The 20269-nt window shown below is 53.3% G+C and overlaps 2 protein-coding genes across 4 annotated transcripts in view; both read left to right on the forward strand.

Moving 5' to 3' along the window:
- Window positions 1–20269, forward strand: part of ACOT7 (acyl-CoA thioesterase 7) — a 91019-nt gene that overhangs the window by 60228 nt on the left and 10522 nt on the right. For all 3 annotated transcript variants that reach the window (XM_033844117.2, XM_073796853.1, XM_073796851.1), the window contains exon 8: window positions 14192–14376. In XM_033844117.2, coding sequence (XP_033700008.1) covers window positions 14192–14376 — 185 coding nt within the window. The remainder of the gene's footprint in view (window positions 1–14191; window positions 14377–20269) is intronic.
- GPR153 (G protein-coupled receptor 153) overlaps window positions 14241–20269 on the forward strand; it is a 30639-nt gene continuing 24610 nt past the window's right edge. Inside the window, exon 1 of the mRNA XM_073796843.1 lies at window positions 14241–14376. The gene's annotated coding sequence lies outside the window, so the exon portion shown is untranslated. The remainder of the gene's footprint in view (window positions 14377–20269) is intronic.

Here is a 20269-nt window from a genome sequence, read left to right on the forward strand (position 1 = left end):
GGTCCCAGAAGGAGAAGAGAGAGGGAAAGGACCAGAGAAAATACTTGAAGGGATTATAGTCGAAAACTTCCCTAACATGGGAAAGGAAATAGCCACCCAAGTCCAGGAAGCGCAGCGAGTCCCATACAGGATAAACCCAAGGAGAAACACGCCGAGACACATAGTAATCAAATTGGCAAAAATTAAAGACAAAGAAAAATTATTGAAAGCAGCAAGGGGAAAATGACAAATAACATACAAGGGAACTCCCATAAGGTTAACAGCTGACTTCTCAGCAGAAACTCTACAAGCCAGAAGGGAGTGGCATGATATACTTAAAGTGATGAAAGGAAAGAACCTAAAACCAAGATTACTCTACCTGGCAAGGATCTCATTCAGATTCAATGGAGAAATCAAAAGCTTTACAGACAAGCAAAAGCTAAGAGAATTCAGCACCACCAAACCAGCTCTACAACAAATGCTAAAGAAACTTCTCTTAGTGGGAAACACAAGAGAAGAAAAGGACCTACAAAAACAAACCTAAAACAATTAAGAAAATGGTCATAGGAACATACATATCAATAATTACCTTAAACGTGAATGGATTAAATGCTCCAACCAAAAGACACAGGCTTGCTGAATGGATACAAAAACAAGACCCATATATATGCTGTCTACAAGAGACCTACTTCAGACATAGGGACACACACAGCCTGAAAGTGAGGGGATGGAAAAAGATATTCCATGAAAATGGAAATCAAAAGAAAGCTGGACTAGCTATACTCATATCAGGTAAAATAGACTTTAAAATAAAGAATGTTACAAGAGACAAGGAAGGACACTACATAATGATCAAGGGATCAATCCAAGAAGAAGATATAACAATTATAAATGTATATGCACCCAACATAGGAGCACCTCAATACATAAGGCAACTGCTAACAGCTATAAAAGAGAAAATTGAAAGTAACACAATAATAGTGGGGGACTTTAACACCTCACTTACACCAATGGACAGATCATTCAAAATGAAAATAAATAAGAAACACAAGCTTTAAATGACACAATAGATGAGATAGATTTAATTGATATTTATAGGACATTCCATCCAAAAACAGCAGATTACACTTTCTTCTCAAGTGCGCATGGAACATTCTCCAGGATAGATCACATCGTGGGTCACAAATCAAGCCTCAGTAAATTTAAGACAATTGAAATCATATCAAGCATCTTTTCTGACCACAACGCTATGAGATTAGAAATGAATTACAGGGGAAAAAACGTAAAAAACACAAACACACGGAAGCTAAACAATACGTTACTAAATAACCAAGAGATCACTGAAGAAATCAAAGAGGAAATAAAAAACTACCTAGAGACAAATGACAATGAAAACACAATGATCCAAAAACTATGGGATGCAGCAAAAGCAGTTCTAAGAGGGAAGTTTATAGCTATACAAGCCTACCTCAAGAAACAAGAAAAATCTCAAGTAAACAATCTAACCTTACACCTAAGGGAACTAGAGAAAGAAGAACAAACAAAACCCAAAGTTAGCAGAAGGAAAGAAATCATAAAGATCAGAGCAGAAATAAATGAAATAGAAACAAAGAAAACAATAGCAAAGATCAGTGAAACTAAAAGCTGGTTCTTTGAGAAGATAAACAAAATTGATAAACCTTTAGCCAGACTCATCAAGAAAAAGAGGGAGAGGACTCAAATCAATAAAATTAGAATGAAAAAGGAGAAGTTACAACAGACACCACAGAATTACAAAGCATCCTAAGAGACTACTACAAGCAACTCTATGCAAATAAATTGGACAACCTGGAAGAAATGGACAAATTCTTAGAAAGGTATAACCTTCCAAGACTGAACCAGGAAGAAACAGAAAATATGAATAGACCAATCACAAGTAATGAAATTGAAACTGTGATTAAAAATCTTCCAACAAGAGGCTTCCCTGGTGGCACAGTGGTTGAGAGTCCGCCTGCCGATGCAGGGGACACGGGTTCATGCCCCGGTCTGGGAAGATCCCACATGCCGCAGAGCGGCTGGGCCTGTGAGCCATGGCCACTGAGCCTGTGCAACCGGAGCCTGTGCTTTGCAATGGGAGAGGCCACAACAGTGAGAGGCCCGCATACCACACACACACACACACACAAAATCTTCCAACAAACAAAAGTCCAGGACCAGATGGCTTCACAGGTGAATTCTATGCAACATTTAGAGAAGAGCTAACACCCATCCTTCTCAAACTCTTTCAAAAAATTGCAGAGGAAAGAACACTCCCAAACTCATTCTATGAGGCCACCATCACCCTGATACTAAAACCAGACAAAGATACTACAAAAAAAGAAAATTACAGACCAATATCACTGATGAATATAGATGCAAAAATCCTCAACAAAATACTAGCAAACAGAATCCAACAACACATTAAAAGGATCATATACCACGATCAAGTGGGATTTATCCCAGGGATGCAAAGATTCTTCAATATATACAAATCAATCAATGTGAGACACCATATTAACAAATTGGAGAATAAAAACCATATGATCATCTCAGTAGATGCAGAAAAAGCTTTTGACAGAATTCAGCACCGTTTATGATAAAAGCTCTCCAGAAAGTGGGCATAGAGGGAACCTACCTCAATATAATAAAGGCCATATACAACAAACCCACAGCAAACATCATTCTCAATGGTGAAAAACTGAAAGCGTTTCCTCTAAGATCAGGAACGAGACAAGGATGTCCACCCTCACCACTATTATTTAGCATAGTTTTGGAAGTCCTAGCCATGACAATCAGAGAAGAAAAAGAAATAAAAGGAGTACAAATTGGAAAAGAAGAAGTAAAACTGTCACTGTTTACGGATGACATGATACTATACACAGAGAATCCTAAAAATGCCGCCAGAAAACTACTAGAGCTAATCAATGAATTTGGTAAAGTTGCAGGATACAAAATTAATGCACAGAAATCTCTTGCATTCCTATACACTAATGATGAAAAATCTGAAAGTGAAATCAAGAAAACACTCCTATTTACCATTGCAACAAAAAGAATAAAATATCTAGGAATAAACCTACCTAAGGAGACAAAAGACCTGTATGCAGAAAATTATAAGACACTGATGAAAGAAATTAAAGATGATACAAATAGATGGAGAGATATACCATGTTCTTGGATTGGAAGAATCAACATTGTGAAAATGACTGTACTACCCAAAGCAATCTACAGATTCAATGCAATCCCTATCAAACTACCACTGGCATTTTTCACAGAACTAGAACAAAAAATTTCACAATTTGTATGGAAACACAAAAGACCCCGAATAGCCAAAGCAATCTTGAGAATGAAAAACGGAGCTGGAGGAACCAGGCTCCCTGACTTCAGACTATACTACAAAGCTACAGTAATCAAGACAGTATGGTACTGGCACAAAAACAGAAAGATAGATCAATGGAACAGGATAGAAAGCCCAGAGATAAACCCATGCACATATGGTCACCTTCTCTTTGATAAAGGAGGCAGGAATGTACAGTGGAAAAAGGACAGCCTCTTCAGTAAGTGGTGCTGGGAAAACTGGACAGGTACATGTAAAAGTATGAGATTAGATCACTCCCTAACACCATACACAAAAATAAGCTCAAAATGGATTAAAGACCTAAATGTAAGGCCAGAAACTATCAAACTCTTAGAGGAAAACATAGGCAGAACACTCTATGACATAAATCACAGCAAGATCCTTTTTGACCCACCTCCTAGAGAAATGGAAATAAAAACAAAAATAAACAAATGGGACCTAATGAAACTTCAAAGCTTTTGCACAGCAAAGGAAACCATAAACAAGACCAAAAGACAACCCTCAGAATGGGAGAAAATATTTGCAAATGAAGCAACTGACAAAGGATTAATCTCCAAAATTTATAAGCAGCTCATGCAGCTCAATAACAAAAAATCAAAGAGCCCAATCCAAAAATGGGCAGAAGATCTAAATAGACATTTCTCCAAAGAAGATATACAGACTGCCAACAAACACATGAACGAATGCTCAACATCATTAATCATTAGGGAAATGCAAATCAAAACTACAATGAGATATCATCTCACACCAGTCAGAATGGCCATCATCAAAAAATCTACAAACAATAAATGCTGGAGAGGGTGTGGAGAAAAGGGAACACTCCTGCACTGCTGGTGGGAATGTGAATTGGTACAGCCACTATGGAGAACAGTATGGAGGTTCCTTAAAAAACTACAAATAGAACTATCATATGACCCAGCAATCCCACTACTGGGCATATACCCTGAGAAAACCATAATTCAAAAAGAGTCATGTACCAAAATGTTCATTGCAGCTCTATTTACAATAGCCCAGAGATGGAAACAACCTAAGTGCCCATCATCGGATGAATGGATAAAGAAGATGTGGCACATATATACAATGGAATATTACTCAGCCAGAAAAAGAAACGAAATTGAGCTATTTGTAATGAGGTGGATAGAAGTAGAGTCTGTCATACCGAGTGAAGTAAGTCAGAAAGAGAAAGACAAATACCATATATATATGAAATTTAAGGGGAAAAAAATGTCATGAAGAACCTAGGGGTAAGACAGGATTAAAGACACAGACCTACTGGAGAACGGACTTGAGGATATGGGGAGGGGGAAGGGTGAGCTGTGACAAAGTGAGAGAGAGGCATGGACATATATACACTACCAAACGTAAGGTAGATAGCTAGTGGGAAGCAGCCGCATAGCACAGGGATATCAGCTCGGTGCTTTGTGACCGCCTGGAGGGGTGGGATAGGGAGGGTGGGAGGGAGGGAGACGCAAGAGGGAAGAGATATGGGAACATATGTATATGTATAACTGATTCACTTTGTTATAAAGCAGAAACTAATACACCATTGTAAAGCAATTATTCCCCAATAAAGATGTTTAAAAAAGGAAAAGAAAGAAATTAAAGATGGTGCCAATAGATGGAGAGATATACCATGTTCTTGGATTGGAAGAATCAATATTGTGAAAATGACTCTACTACCCAAAGCAATCTACAGATTCAATGCAATCCCTATCAAATTACCAACGGCATTTTTTACGGAACTAGAACAAATCATCTTAAAATTTGTATAGAGACACAAAAGACCCCGAATAGCCAAAGCAGTCTTGAGGGGAAAAAAGCAGAGCTGGAGGAATCAGACTCCCTGACTTCAGACTATACTACAAAGCTGCAGTAATCGAGGCAATATGGTACTGGCACAGAAACAGAAACATAAATCAATGGAACAAGATAGAAAGTCCAGAGATAAACCCACACACCTACGGTCAACTACTTTATGACAGAGGAGGCAAAGATATACAATGGAGAAAAGATAGTCTCTTCAATAAGTGGTGCTGGGAAAACTGAACAGCTACATGTATAAGAATGAAATTAGAACACTCCCTAACACCATACACAAAAATAAACTCGAAATGGATTCGAGACCAGACACTATCAAACTCTTAGAGGAAAACATAGGAAGAACACTCTTTGACATAAATCACAGCAAGATCTTTTTTGATCCACCTCCTAGAGTAATGGGAGTAAAAACAAAAATAAACAAATGGGACCTAATGAAACTTCAAAGCTTTTGCACAGCAAAGGAAACAATAAACAAGATGAAAAGACAACCCTCAGAATGGGAGAAAATATTTGCAAACGAATCAACGGACAAACAATCTCCAAAATATATAAACAGCTCATGCCGCTCAATATTAAAGAAACAACCAACTCAATCCAAAAATGGGCAGAAGACCTAAATAGACATTTCTCCAAAGAAGACATACAGCTGGCCAGGAAGCACATGAAAAGCTGCTCAACATCACTAATTATTAGAGAAATGCAAATCAAAACTACAATGAGGTATCACCTTAAACCAGTCAGAATGGCCATCATCAAAAAATCTACAAACAATAAATGCTGGAGAGGGTGTGGAGAAAAGGGAACCCTCTTGCACTGTTGGTGGGAATGTAAATTGATGCAGCCACTATGGAGAACAGTATGGAGATTCCTTAAAAAGCTAAAAATAGAATTACCGTATGATCTAGCAGTCCCACTACTGGGCATATACCCAGAGAAAACCGTAATTCAAAAAGACACATGCACCCCAGTGTTCACTGCAGCACTATTTACAATAGCCAGGTCATGGAAGCAACCTAAATGCCCATCGACAGATGAATGGTTAAAGAAGATGTGGTACATATATACAATGGAATATTACTCAGCCATAAAAAGGAACGAAACTGAGTCATTTGTTGAGACGTGGATGGATCTAGAGACTGTCATACAGAGTGAAGTAAGTCAGAAAGAGAAAAACAAACATCGTATATTAATGCACATATGTGGAACCTAGTAAAATGGTACAGATAAACCAGTTTGCAGGGCAGAGGTTGAGACACAGATGTAGAGAACAAACGTATGGACACCAAGGGGGGAAAACCACGGTGGGGTGGGGATGGTGGTGTGCTGAATTGGACGATTGGGATTGACATGTATACACTGATATGTATAAAACTGATGACTAATAAGAACCTGCAGGGGCTTCCCTGGTGGCGCAGTTGTTAAGAATCCACTTGCCAATGCAGGGGAAAAGGGTTCAAGCCCTGGTCTGGGAAGTTCCCACATGCCGCGGAGCAACGAAGCCCTTGCGCCACAACTACTGAGCCTGCACTCTAGAGCCCGCGAGCCACAGCTACGGATGCCCACGTGCCTAGAGCCCGTGCTCCGCAACAAGAGAAGCTACCGCAATGAGAAGCCCACGCACCACAATGAAGAGTACCCCCTGCTCACCACAACTAGAGAAAGCACGCACACAGCAAGGAAGACCCAACGCAGCCAAAAATAAATAAATAAAATAAATAAATAAAATTAATTAATTAAAAAAAAATTTTTTAAAAAGAACCTGCAATATAAAAAAACAAACAAACAAAAAACAACTAATACTAAGCTTTCTTTGGGTTATTTATATGGAAATATGTTAATATAAATGTTTCAAACATTACATGGAGTTTCTAAAAATCTTATATGTTCTGATATAATGTTATAAATCATAATTCTAGTTATTACTTTAAAATGAATATCTCAGAAATAACTAGAAAAAAAATTAAAATAAATAAATAAATTAGTAAAAATAAAAAAAGAAATACCAAAGTTACTTTGCTGATTCCATGTTTTTCTTAAGGACATTCACTGCCCCAGCTCTCTGGAGCTTAAACGCTGAGCTGTTCTTAAAGTTTGCAACACTTGACAACGTGGCCTTGGGAAGAACAGTGTTTCATTATTCTGTTTTCTTTTCCAAGTCCCTGTCCTCTTTCTGGAATCTGCCCTGGAAGAGGCCCCGGGTGCTGGGGGAGTCGGTGGGGCACCTGCCAGCCCTCCTGGGTTGTGCCACTCCAGGCAGCTCGACCATGATTTAGAAACAGAGATGAGCTCACAGCTCTGCTCACTGCAGGCGCTCCATCTATTTAAATTTAACTCTGGCAAACGCTGCTCACTTTCGAGTGCCAGACATTGTGCTAATAAAGTGCTTTTTACGATTACCCCTCACTTGGGGGTTTGAGACAAGAGCTCTTGTTATCCTCATTTTTCCGATCTGGAAACTGCTGATGGAGGGGTTTATTAAACTGCCCACGGCCGCAGGGCTGGTCCATGGTGGAGCCTGGCAGGGAGGCTGGACTCCAGGGCCAGAGCTCTCAGCCCCAAGCCCTGGTGCCTTCCCACCACCGACCAGGCTTGAACCACATGGCGTCCGCTGCGAGGGCCCGGGGGCGTCAGCCTCGGTGGGTGATGCTGATGAGTGCAGTGCCACCCATCTTAGGCGCCCGCACTGGACCGCCAGAGCCGCCGCCGTTCCCCCTCCCCAACCCCCACCCCCCCGCAGTTGTGAGTGAAACTCCTGCCTTCATCAAGCAGCTTGAAACAGGGCTGAGGGTTCTCGCAGTCAGGGGTGTCCAGTCCAAGGAAGGCCCGGCTCTGCTCGCGTCACCCCCTCATCGGTCTCAGCCCAGGGGCCCCCTTTCCTGCTGAATTCAGACAGCCAGAGGCAGACAGTTCAGTCTCTGCTCCCAGCAGTTCTGTCCTCTGGTTACGTCAGATTTGCCTGCAAGAGCCCCTCAATGCCAATGCCACCTACCACAGCGGCCAGTAGCCACACGTGGCTGTTTCCATTATAATTAAAAGTAAATAAAATGAAAACGCTGTTCCTTGGTCAGCAGGGCTGCGTTCCTTCTGGAGGCTGTAGGAGAGAATCGTGGTTTGCCTTTTCCAGCTTCTAGAGGCAACGTGCATTCGCTGGCTTGTGGCCCATCCTCCATCCTCAAAGCAGGCAGCCTCTCCCTGACCCTGCGTCTGTTGCCACGGCTCCTGGCTCTCCTGTCCTCTTGTGAGGACCACTGTGATGACCTGGGGCCCACCTGGTGATCCAGGCTAAGCTCCCACTTCAAAATCCTTAACCGCATCACACCTGTGAGGTCCCTCTGCGTGTGAGGTAACAGTTTCACAAGTTCTGGGATTAGGATATGGACATCTTTGGGGGCCCCCGTTCCACCTGCCACAGTAAATTCCAGCTGACACGGAGAGGCAGGTAGGGCTCCAGTCCACTTCTGCGCTCTGCCTTTTCCCTGCCCTGTGTCTTACCCTGTGAGCCCTGTGGACAGGACGCTGGCAGAAAACTCGGAAGAACGAGGGGCCCCTGAGCTCTTGGGGTTTCAAGGCAGCATGGAAAGAAGTGCTTCTCCCTCTGTCCCAAGCCTCCCAGCCGAGGACATGGCACCTGTGAGGTTCGGGGATTAGGGGTGAGCGTGGAGGCAGCAGGCTCGTCCCTGCCCCTCGTAGAGCGTTTGCGCTGGAGCTGGCGTCCCCCTGAGTGCAGCTGAGTACCCGCCTCTCAGGCAGGCTCACGTGCTGGAGATGCTGAGCTGTGACCCAGGCCTTCTTCCCCTGTGGGCCGCCACGGAGGTGGTCGCACCTCAGTGTCGGATCCACACAACTGCTAATGTCCTGGGGACCCAGGGAAGAGGGGCAGGGGTTCGTTGCCATGTTCTTCACCAGCTGAAGAGCTGGAACTCCCTCGCGGCGACAGTTGCCCATGTTATTCGTTTAGGCAGCGTTAAAAGCAGCTTCTTGCCCAGTGTACATGTGCCTGCTGCAGAAACAGAGAAAGGAAGGGAGGGCTTTGTTTTAAATGTCGCTGCTTATTATTACCTTGTTGGAACGATTCTTTTTTTCTTTTTAATATTTCCACTTTTAATTTATTAGGCTTATATTGACAAAGAAACCATAAGCTCGTTATTTATTTATTTGTTTAATTTATTTACTTTTGGCTGCATTGGGTCTTCATTGCTGCGCGCAGGCCTTCTCTAGTTGCAGCCAGTGGGGGCTACTCTTCGTTGCGGTGCGTGGGCTTCTTCTCATTGCGGTGGCTTCTCCTGTTGCAGAGCACAGGCTCTAGGCGTGTTGGCTTCAGTAGTTGTGGCACACGGGCTCAGTAGTTGTGGCACACGGGCTCAGTAGTTGTGGCACGCGGGCTCTAGAGCGCAGGCTCAGTAGTTGTGGTGCATGGGCTTAGTTGCTCTGCGGCATGTGGGATCTTCCCAGACCAGGGCTCAGACCCGTGTCCTCTGCCTTGGCAGGTGGATTCTTAACTACTGGGCCACCATGGAAGCCCTGGAACGATTCTTTTCACCCCCTGAAGACACAACAGGGAGTTCTGCGGGCAAACTCTCCCTTTGGGTTTGAGACGCCTTTCTCTGGAGGGCTGTTGCAGAAGGGCACTCAGACCCCACCAGAAATGACTGTCCTGGGCTTCTGTCCAGACAACCTAATATGCGGGAGTGACCTCCCCCGAGAGACGGCCACTCTTGCACCCATTTGCAGATGAGGAAACCGAGGCACAGCAGCTTCCTGGCTTGCCCCCTGCCCATGTTCAAACCCAGGCCTGTTGGACCCCAGAGCTCGAGGACCCCAAGGCTCCTCCCCAGGGCACAGTAGCCTGAGGGAACTGGGGGCCCCGGGGGGCTGCTCCGGGCTCAGAGAGCCTGCCTGTCGTGGAGACACTCATGGGGACTGTCTGGTTGTGTCAGGGCTAATCTGTCCCTGCTTCAGAGGCTCAGAGGAGAACTGGGTGGTCCCTTCCTGGCCTTCTTCCCTGGATCCGGAGGCCCCAACACCCCACCCCTGTCCAAGGTGGCACATGGCACCCAGTGCCACCAGGAGATGTTTCTCCCCTTGAGCAGGTCACCTCACTTTTTTATATATATATAAATTTATTTATTTATTTATTTTTGGCTGCGATGGGTCTTCGTTGCTGCATGCGGGCTTTCTCTAGTTGCAGTAAGCGGGGGCTACTCTTCATTGCAGCGCGCGGGGCTCCTCCTTGCGGTGGTTTCTTGTTGCAGAGCACGGGCTCTAGGCATGCGGGCTTCAGTAGTTGTGGCATGTGGGCTCAGTAGTTGTGGCTCGTGGGCTCTAGAGCGCAGGCTCAGTAGCTGTGGCTCACGGGCTTAGTGGCTCCGTGGCATGCGGGATCTTCCCAGACCAGGGCTTGAACCCGTGTCCCCTGCATTGGCAGGCAGATTCTTAACCACTGCACCACCAGGGAAGCCCCAGTCACCCCACTCTTAAATAAACTAGTCATCCTGTGGGCGGATATGGATGTGTGACCTAGTGGAAAGTCCCCAGGCAGCGTCGCTGCACTTCGGAGCACACAGTCAGGGCGGAACGCATCTCACCACCGCCCCTCGGAGCGCCCTCGAGCACGTGGCAGGTGGTGCCCGCTCTGGCAGTTTCTGAGACAAAGGGAGCAGCAACCAAGCTAGACTCGGGCTGGGGTCGCCCCCTGCTCAGATGGGCCCCAGTGTCCCGGCTCTGACCTCTGTGCCTGGGGGAGGGTGGAAAGAGCCCGGCCTTGCTGGGCTGCTCGGGCTGAGGGCGGCCACGATGCTAGTTGAGGCGAAGTGTCTACAGAAGTGTCCCCGTCCGGCTGGAGTCTGCAGTGGCCCGCTGTCCACACAGGGCTACGTGTTGGTTCAGGCGTGATGGGGCGCCCGCTCTCGTGGGGCTCCCTGGCTGGGAGGGAGGCAAACATCAGACAGGCCATCAGATGGGTTGGATACCCTGAAGGAGAGGAGCTCTGTTCTAGAAAGAGAGCGACGGGGGGCGCCCGAGCTGCCGTGAGAGGGTGGACCGGGCTGGGCAATGGGGCAGGGGTGGCATGGGGTCTGTGGGGTGGAGGTGTCTGTTCCCACAAAGCTGGGACCCATTGCTGGGGACCCTCCACCACTGTGGACTGGCCACTCTACACTCTTGGATGTTGGGGGAGCCTAGTGATGTTGCAGTGGGTGGTGGGAGCCTTCCCAGCATCTGGGAGCTGACGAACCGTGGACGTGGCTGGAGCTGCCCTGAGGTGCTTCTGACCACCCCATCCCCAGCGAATGACCACAGACCCCAGAGTGCACTTTCTGAGCCGAGGGTCAGGGAAGGGGAGGCCCTCAGCAGCACGGGGGTCTCTCCTTGTCAGTTTCAGATTAGGCCCCAGGCCCTCAATGACCTAGTCCGCCTTCCAACTTTCAAGCACCTTTCCGTGGTGGCCAGCCAGTGGTAAATAAAGCCTGTGGGCTGTGAGAATAAAGATGTCACCATCTCTGAGAGGTGAAGAGGCTGGTGTTCTGGCTATAATTGAAGTTTTCCCGACTTTTAAGAAGTGATCAGGGACTTCCCTCGTGGTCCAGTGGTTCAGAAACCACCTGCCAATGCAGGGGACAGAGGTTCGATCCCTGGTCTGGGAAGATCCCACCTGCTGTGGGGCAGCTAAGCCTGTGTGCCACAACTGCTGAGCCCACGTGCCACAACTACTGAAGCCTGCGCGCCTAGAGCCCGCGCTCCGCAACAAGAGAAGCCCCCGCTCGCCGCAACAAGAGAAAGCCCGCGCGCAGCAACGAAGACCCAACGCAGCCAAAAAAATTTAAAAATTTAAAAAGGAAGCAATCACTGTGTCTCCTACCATGAGTGACACTCAAGATGGCGTCCTCTTGTGTCTAATGCTCATAATCAACTTCTTTGTTGTTTGAAACCACTTTTGATTAGAAGTTTCTTCGGATTTCTACCCGAAATGAGACGTGATTAGCCACGTGGTTGGTGGGGGGGCTTGCACAGGAGACAAAGCAAGGGTGTGTTTCCATCTGTTCTTTTTTATTTTTTTTTTGGCGGTATGCCTGCCTCTCACTGTTGTGGCCTCTCCCGTTGCGGAGCACAGGCTCCAGACGCGCAGGCTCAGCGGCCATGGCTCACGGGCCCAGCCGCTCCGCGGCATGTGGGATCCTCCTGGACCGGGGCACGAACCCGTGTCCCCTGCATCGGCAGGCGGACTCTCAACCACTGTGCCACCAGGGAAGCCCTCCATTTGTTCTTTGAACAAACGGTCAGTGTTGCAATGCCCCGAATTCACTGCCCCCGCATCCCTGCCCCTTGGCCAGGGAGTTCTGGCGGGTTTCCTCTTGAGGGGGGGTCTTGTCCCTCCCTGCCTCTCGGCTTATGGGCCCCAAGTCTTCTGTCTGGTCGTGGGTGAGAGGGTGCTGGCTGGCACTGGGGCTGGCATGATGGGGACAGGCAGGGACGCCTGGAGACCCTCGGGGATGCCCACCTCCCCTTCCTGCTCCCCTGGAAGCGGCCCGTGTGGGCCGTGTGGGGGCTGTTCCCAGGGTGGGCCCAGGCGCTTTGCATGCCACGGATAACCGCGCCCGCTTCTGCCTGCCCACGCTCTCACCACCCTAACAGCCACCCGCTGCCCCAACTTGTCTGTCTTCCTGGTCTCTAAACATCTTCTGTGGGGGCCCGTCTCCATGGAGCTGGGACATTGGGGTTCCCAGGGTGTTAAAAGGTCCCTGCAGTCAGCGCCGGTCAGGCCTGGCCAGGGATTTCCTTGAGCCCAGCCCAGAACCAGGCTGCATTTGGGATGGTGGTCCTGACCACGTCAGTGGAAAGGATTAGTGCTGCGTCAGGGTCCAAAACAGCACTGCTGGCGGTAATGACCGCACTGCATGCCTCCTGCCACCAGGCAGGAGCCTCGGCACCTGGCTCGATTCATGCCAGCCCCATGGTTACCCCGTGAGGCAACTTGTTTCTGTTTATACGAGAAAAGCTGGGCTCCATGAGATGAAGTCGAGGGAAGGGAGGCCAAGGCCAGTGGTAGTTGGGAGCCCGTGACCAGGAGGGCGGGGGCAGAAGGGATGCTCTAGGGTAGATGTTCAGGACTTAGGGGCATGGGGAGTGCAGAGAGGTTGGGGCAGGGTGGAGGGAGAGCGGGACCCCCAGGACAGTGTTACAGGAACGTGTGACTGTCTACAAGGGAAACTACTGGTGTGGAAGGTGGGGAGCACCTGGGGACTCTGACCATGGGCAGGGCCGCGGGGGTGTTGTCAGAGGGCAGATCCGCAGCTCAGAGGAGAGTGCTGGTCCAGTGGGCGACACTGACCGGGAGGGGAGCCTGACGGGACAGACGCAGTCCCACCTGCACAGAGGGTAGGAGGACGTGGGCTGAAGTGCAGACAGTGGCTCCAGGGGGCTTAGGACCACGGTCAGCGTGGCAGCTTGGCCTGACGGTGCATGTGACGCTGCCCTCTGACCAGCATCGGGAACGCTGGAGCCAGGGAGCTGGGGGGTGGGGGGTGGGGCCGGGGAGGGTGGAGGAAGGTTCCTTAGCGGGGCTCAGAGCAACTTGGTGGGGCAGCTGTGTGGCTCCAGAGGCACAAGTAAGGCCAAAGCATGGGCAGTGCAGATGTGTCCTTAACCTGCGGAGGGATCTGAAAGCAGGTGGGGGCTGGCCCTGAGGGGCGGGACTCACTGGAAGCATCCTTCCAGCAGCCGCTGCCTCTCCCAGGGAATAGAGACCCACGCTTGGGTGGCCACCAAGATCCCTTCGGCTCTAAATGTTTCCGTAAGTGAAGGAAACGCCCCCTCACTAACTAGAAAGGTGAACACTCAGGGGGCCCCGATGTGCTGTCGTTGTGATGTCCTGGCAGTTAGCAGGATGGTCTGTGCTGTCTAACCAAGTGTCTTCCAGCATCCTCGGTACTGCTGATTTCTGCACCCTCCCTGCCCAGCCCGATCCGGCCGCCTGGCCGCCCTGGGTCGAGGCTTCCCTAACCCGCTGTCTGTGCTCCGCAGGCTGTGTCATCACCATCTCTGGGCGCGTGACCTTCACCAGCAATAAGTCCATGGAGATCGAGGTCTTGGTGGATTCCGACCCCGTGGTGGACAATTCCCAGAAGCGCTACCGGGCCGCCAGTGCCTTCTTCACCTATGTGTCCCTGAGCCAGGAGGGCAAGTCTCTGCCTGTGCCCCAGCTCGTGGTGAGTGGCCCCTCCGGCCCGTGTGTCCCTGGGGGCAGCTGCCCCCGCTGCTGGGCCAGCCCCCTCGGCGCTTGCTGGGCTCCCAGGAGAAACCGAGCTACATGAATCCATTCTGGGCAGCTGGGTCCGCTCAGCTCCTGAGGGGCCAGCGACCTTGGCTGTGGGGCGGGTCAAACGTGAGGCCCCGTCCCCGCGGACTGTGGGGGAGGGACTGGGCAGACAAGGTGAGAGGCGCCCCTTACGAGCTCCTTGCCGTGGGATAAGCACGCCGCCTTGCTGGTCCTGGCACCTTGTACGAGTGCTAGAGTGGGGGTGAGGACCCTCCCAGGGTGGGCTCTCGAGGAGACCCTGGCCTGCGTGTCCTGCATCATGGGGCCAAGCTAGAGCCCTGCACCTTGGGGCTGGGCGTCTGGGCCTCGTGGCCTTTCCCAGCCCTGGCTCCCCAGCCAGGCTCTGCCCTGGGTGTGCAGAGAGCAGTGGCAGGTTGGCGGCCGCCACCAGGAGCAGAGCTGGGGGCTCTGGCCCAGGCGTGGATCCTGGCAGGTCTCAGCCACCAGCAGGGTTTGCTTGGCTGCCGTCCTGGGCTCCACAACCCAAGAGGCTGCTATTGGAGCTGCGGGGGCGGGGGCGGTGGGGGGGCACAGGTGAGTCACTAGCATTTTCTTAATTTGGAAAAGAGAAGGTTGTATTCACTGAACTTGTAAGGGTTTCCCTCCGTCTCGCCCCCGGCCCCCTCCTCAGCTCTCGGCGCCCACGGGCCCCCAGCGCTCAAGGCCACAATCCCCGGAGACTTCCGGGGCTCACACTCGCCGCACGCCAGGCCCGCATCCACGGCCTGGCCTCGTCCCTGCCCTGCCTTTCTCCAAAGCACCAGCGCCCCGGCTTGTGGGAGCTGCTCATTTGCCGGTTGTCCCTCCCCCACTGGACTGAGCTTCACGAACTGGAACACATGTGCTCCTAGTGGCTCACTGGGGCTGGAACAGTCTTGGCACTTAGTGGGTGCGGTTGGGAAAATGCATGAATCCTGCTGTGTGCAAGGCCTGAAGCCAGTCCCAGGAGGAGAGACAGGTGGCGTGGACGCTCGGGGGAGCCGGGGGAGCGCGCTGGGCCGGTGGCCTCCACCTGGGGTGGACGTGAAGTGGTGCCTGGGGAGTGGGCAGGAGCCCCCAGGAAGGCCAGTGGGGCAGGGGGCCGTGCTGGGCGGTCGTGGGAGCTGTAATCCCAACACCTTGGTGCGTGCCAGCTGTCGGGGAGCCTGGGAGTCGGGGAGCCTGAGGCGGCCAGCGTCAAGGCAGGGCGCGGGGAGGGCAGGGTGGCGAGGAGGCCCAGCTCAGAGGCACGACTGGGCGACTGTGTGTTGGATGCAGGAATGAACGAGTGAATGAATGAACGATGCCTCCAGATTCCCCTTGAGGCTGATGACAGCTATATGAGCCTCACACATTCCTTAGCTGTGCCGGTCGGGGTAAGTGCCCCCGCCTGGAGGGCGGCCCTGTGCCCGCCGGTTCTGAGTCCTCTGCCTGCTTCTCTCGGCCACCGTCAGCCCAGCAAGGCTGAGGCACTTGGGGAAGGTCACACAGCCGGTCCGCGGGAGCCTGGGTGCAGAGGAAAGCCTCCGTTCAGGCTGCTCCTGGTTTGTCTTGAGCCAGTCTGTCACTAGGGGGCCAGGAGGAAGCCAGAACCCTGGGCGGTGGTTGAGGTGCGGGTGCGGAGCCGAGAAGCCTGGGGAGGGGCCGGGGGTTAGGGTCTCGAGCACCTGACGCTTGTGTGGAAGCGACTGGCAGGCGACTCAGGCCCCCCGCCAGCCTCCCAGGGCCCCTGCAGCATCTGCTCCCATGCAGCTCCTGTGCCTCCTGGCAAAGAGCACGTACTGGAAGCCTCCGTAAGGATAAACATACTGCGCTTCGGACCACTTCCTCATCCAGGCGGGCGCGAGGCCCCTGCTCGCTCGCCTGGCCTGCCGCCACGGAGATGCTAACCCCCCAGCCGGAGATGCTAACCCCCAGCCCCGCTCCTCTCTGGGGCCTCGCAGGCCCACAGGGGCAGCGCCTAGGTTTGGTGGGGGAGCCGTCTGGCCTCGTCAAGGCCCCTGCCGTGGCCAGAGGAGCCTCAGCTGCCCGCTGGGCCCTCTCCTGTCCCTCCTCCGTCCTCTGCGGGCCACCCCCCACTCGCTCTTCGCTGGCATTGGGTCCCCACGCTGGGGCTCCAGTGAGTCGGGTGGGGGGCGTGGGGGGAGGCTGCACAGGGCAGGGTTGGTGAACCTGGCCTTAAAGGATGGGGGGCTCCACCGTGTGGAAGGAAGAAAAGGGGAGCCAGGGTGGGCACCGTCCTTAGGCAGGCTCTGCACCGTCACCTCCCCACGTACCACCCCAGGCTGCTGGGGAGGAGTGGAGGGTCCGGCAGCCTCGGCCTCTCCCTCCCGAGTTTCCAGCGCTGTAGCCCCCGGCCTCGCGTCCCTCCTCCTCCCCACCTTCCACCACTGCCCCCCCCAGGAGGGGCCCTGGGCCACGAGGACCGGGGTGCCATCCCGCCCTCCATCCTGATGGCTCAGCAGGGTGGCTTCCAGCCGCCTCAGCCCCTTGGCTGACGCACGCGCGTCCCCCCGACCTCTGTCCACGGCCTGACCTCCTCCTGCCTTGACCTTCGCAACCACGTGTTCCTGGGTCTCAGACCCCTTCCTCTGGGAACCTTGCCTGCTCCTCTTGGCCCCCAGATGCAGGCTCGCCCCGCTTCTCCCCCAGACCCTTGTTCCATCTCTCTCCATATTGCCACAGGGCCCCTGGGGGACATCTCCCTCCTGGATGCTGAAGTCCCGCCCCACACAGGCGAGCCCTTGACCTCTGTCCCCGCCGCCTGCCCAGCCTCCAGGCTCCAGCAGGGTGGCCAGATCCAAGAACACTCCTCTCCCTGGCGCCTCCTTGAGGGGGCCTCTGCTGAGTGTGCAGATGGCCACCCCATGGCCCCGAAACGCGGGGCTCTGACAGATCCCAACCTGCACCCTGCCCTCCTTGGGTGGTTGGGACCAGGCCCCGGGCCTCCTTGCTTTACTCTCCCATATGGGCTGCCTCTCTCCACAGGGTCTCAGCAGGCATTTCAAACATAACATTCCGAACTGAACCGTTGTCTCCCAGCCGCCTCCCCCCAAAACTCCCACTCCTCCTGGTGGATTCCCTCCCGGTGAGCCTGGGAACCGGGCTGGCCCCTCCCTCCCGCTCAGCCCCAAGCTGTATGCCCTCCCCCATTCCTGCTGCCCTCACCCTGACTCTGTGCTGCATCCCGGCAAGTTTTTCAGAACAGAATTGCGTTGGCTGCCTCTCCCGCCTGAACTGCTCAGCAGCTCAGCGGCTCCTCGCTGCCCTGGGCACGGGGTCCAGCCAGGCCGGCCACCTCTGTTCCTCAAATCCCAAACTCAGTCCCGCCTCAGGGCCTTTGCACTTGCTGTTCCTCTGCCTGGACACCTTCCCTCAGATGGTCGCGACAGCAGCTCCTTCCACCGTTTCTCAGATATTTCCTCCTTTGATGACCTCCCTCCCCTCTCTGGATAAAGCCTTACTCCCCACGCCCACCCCATCACCCAGAGACTCTTTGCCGTTGCCTGGAAACCAGCCTGGAGTTGGTGGGAGAGAGAGCAAAAGGAACTGAGAGGGCTGGGGGCCGAGCTGGCCTCTTGTAGCGGGAGAGGAGGGGTAGGGACACACCCGAGGCCCCCCAGCTGCTAGAGGGCAGGCCCGGCCCAGGACAGCCTTCTGGCTGTCCGAGCCCTTTCCTCTACCGTCAGCTGAGGGAGAGTGGGGCCTGCGGGACACCCCAAATGGCCCTGAGACCAAGGATAGCCAAGGAGTCGGGACTGTCTTCATTTTGAAAAGGCTCCCACAGAGTACATGCAGGTGGACAGGGTGTCCCGGCAAGGTCTGCATTCTGGCCGTAGCCGGCTGTAGTGTGCGCCCGCCCGGGAGCCCAGGAGCTGCCTCAGGCCTGATTGGAGCGCTCTATGGCTACCCCCTCTGCCCTGCCCGCACCCCAGAGCTCAGGCCGCTGGGGAGACCAGTGCCACAGCCAGGGTGGAGGGGCAGCAGTCCGGGCTCAGGGAGGAGAGCCTCTGGCCCCGGGCTCCAGTCTGCATGGAGAGCCCTTTGTGGAGGAGCCCATGACCTTCCCAGAGCTGGGACACTCTCATGGTGCCGGGCTGGTCTGTGAACCCTGGGGGCTGTCTGTGCCCTTTCCAGAAACATAGGGACCTGGGGGTCGGGGGGTCGGTGCAGGAGGGGCTGTAGGGGGTTAGGGGAAAGTCACCTGCTTGAATGAAGGGGAAGGGAGGGTAACCGAATTCCCAGGTCTGACGGTCCGGTGGTTGTCAGTGGCCACATCTTCCCACTGGCCGGCTGCATGTCGATCCAGGCTATTGTTGCTAATTAAAGATGGGCTTTGATTCTTCACTGGGGTGTCCTGGGGCCCACCGATGTGGATAAAAATAGCCCCCCACCCCGTGCTCAAAGGGGGTGGGGCAGACTCCCTAGCCTCCAGCCCAGCCTCTGGGGCGCTCACTTGGGAACCACCGACACCACAGTTGTCTGCCTCTCAGCCCACATGTGCCCGCGTCGGGGCTCAGCCCTCCCCACCCCTGCTGTCAGCACTTATCCTCCTGTCTATTTTTAGCTCCCATCCCCAGGGCCCGGCTGACACGGAAGGCAGCGTGGCTGTCGGAGTTCTTCTTGATGAATATTTTATGCTGGGGAGGGCCTACTGCACCGCGCCCGCCCGGCAGCTGCCGGCACTGCCAGGCTGCTTATTAGAGGAGGCAAGCGCGGGACGTGGAACCAGCCAGGCCCAGGCTCTGCCTCCTTCTAAACGCCTCCCTGTGGCTGTGCCCTCTGACCTCGGGGGTGGCAGACAGACCCACACCACCTTCCAGCTCTGGAGAGGTGGTACGGAGGGACGTGGGGGAACGCCCCGAGGTGGCTCGCTGGGACCCGGCCCCAGATTGGCCCCAGCATCTCCCAGCACCTCCCATGGGCGACTTTCCAGCCCGGGTGTGGGAAGCCTTTTCAGTCTCCAGAAGCGTGAGAACCCGATGGACAGACTGTGTTGAAGCCAGAGCAAGCCCGTCCTGGGCGCAAGGCCGGCCTCCGTTCTCTCTGGTTCACATGTGGGCGCTGCAGCCCCCGAGGCCCCAGGAGACTCGCGTGCGGGAGAGGTCGCGCCCTCGACAAGGGAGAAGCCTGGGCTCCATCGCAAGCACGCAGGCGATGTGGGTTTTGAGAGAGCACGTTCACAGCTGCTTCTGTGGGTCATTTGGAATAGGAATGCTTTCCCCAGCGAGCCGGGCGGCATGGCCACGGCACATGGAGGCAGCGGAGCAGGGTCTTTCCGAAGCCGGTTTGCTTGGCTCCCAGAAAACCCAAACCACAGAGCGGCCTGCGGCGCGGGGGTCTTGGCAGCTGCTTGTAGACCCTCGCCTCCCAGTCCACACGGACAGCTGGCGTGCAGAGGACAGGGGCCTGGACCCTGGGGCCTCTGTCGTCAGCCACTGAAGTGACAAGTCGGGATGAAAGCGGCGGCAGTGAGGAGATCGGGGAGGCAGCCGGCCTTCCCTCTCGCAGCCGGTGGAGCTCCGCCAAGAACACGGCAAAACGTGTGCTTCTGCACTTTCCCAGCTGTGAGTGCTTCCCCTGTGCATCACACCCGGACCTCAGGGAACCCTCGAGGGTCAGGCGCCACCAGGTTTCCTGAGCGCCCACTCCCTGGGGCCAGGTGCCCGCCGAGGCCATTCTCTGTCTACTGGGAGCCGGCAGGGTGGATGCCCCCGGTGCCCACAGCAGCGATGGTCCCAGGGGAGGCAGCTGAGCGTTCACGAGATGCCGACCCGCCTCCCTGGTGGGTGTCAGGGTGGGTT

The sequence above is a fragment of the Tursiops truncatus genome, chromosome 1 (assembly GCF_011762595.2).
Source record: "Tursiops truncatus isolate mTurTru1 chromosome 1, mTurTru1.mat.Y, whole genome shotgun sequence".
Lineage (NCBI taxonomy): Eukaryota > Metazoa > Chordata > Mammalia > Artiodactyla > Delphinidae > Tursiops > Tursiops truncatus.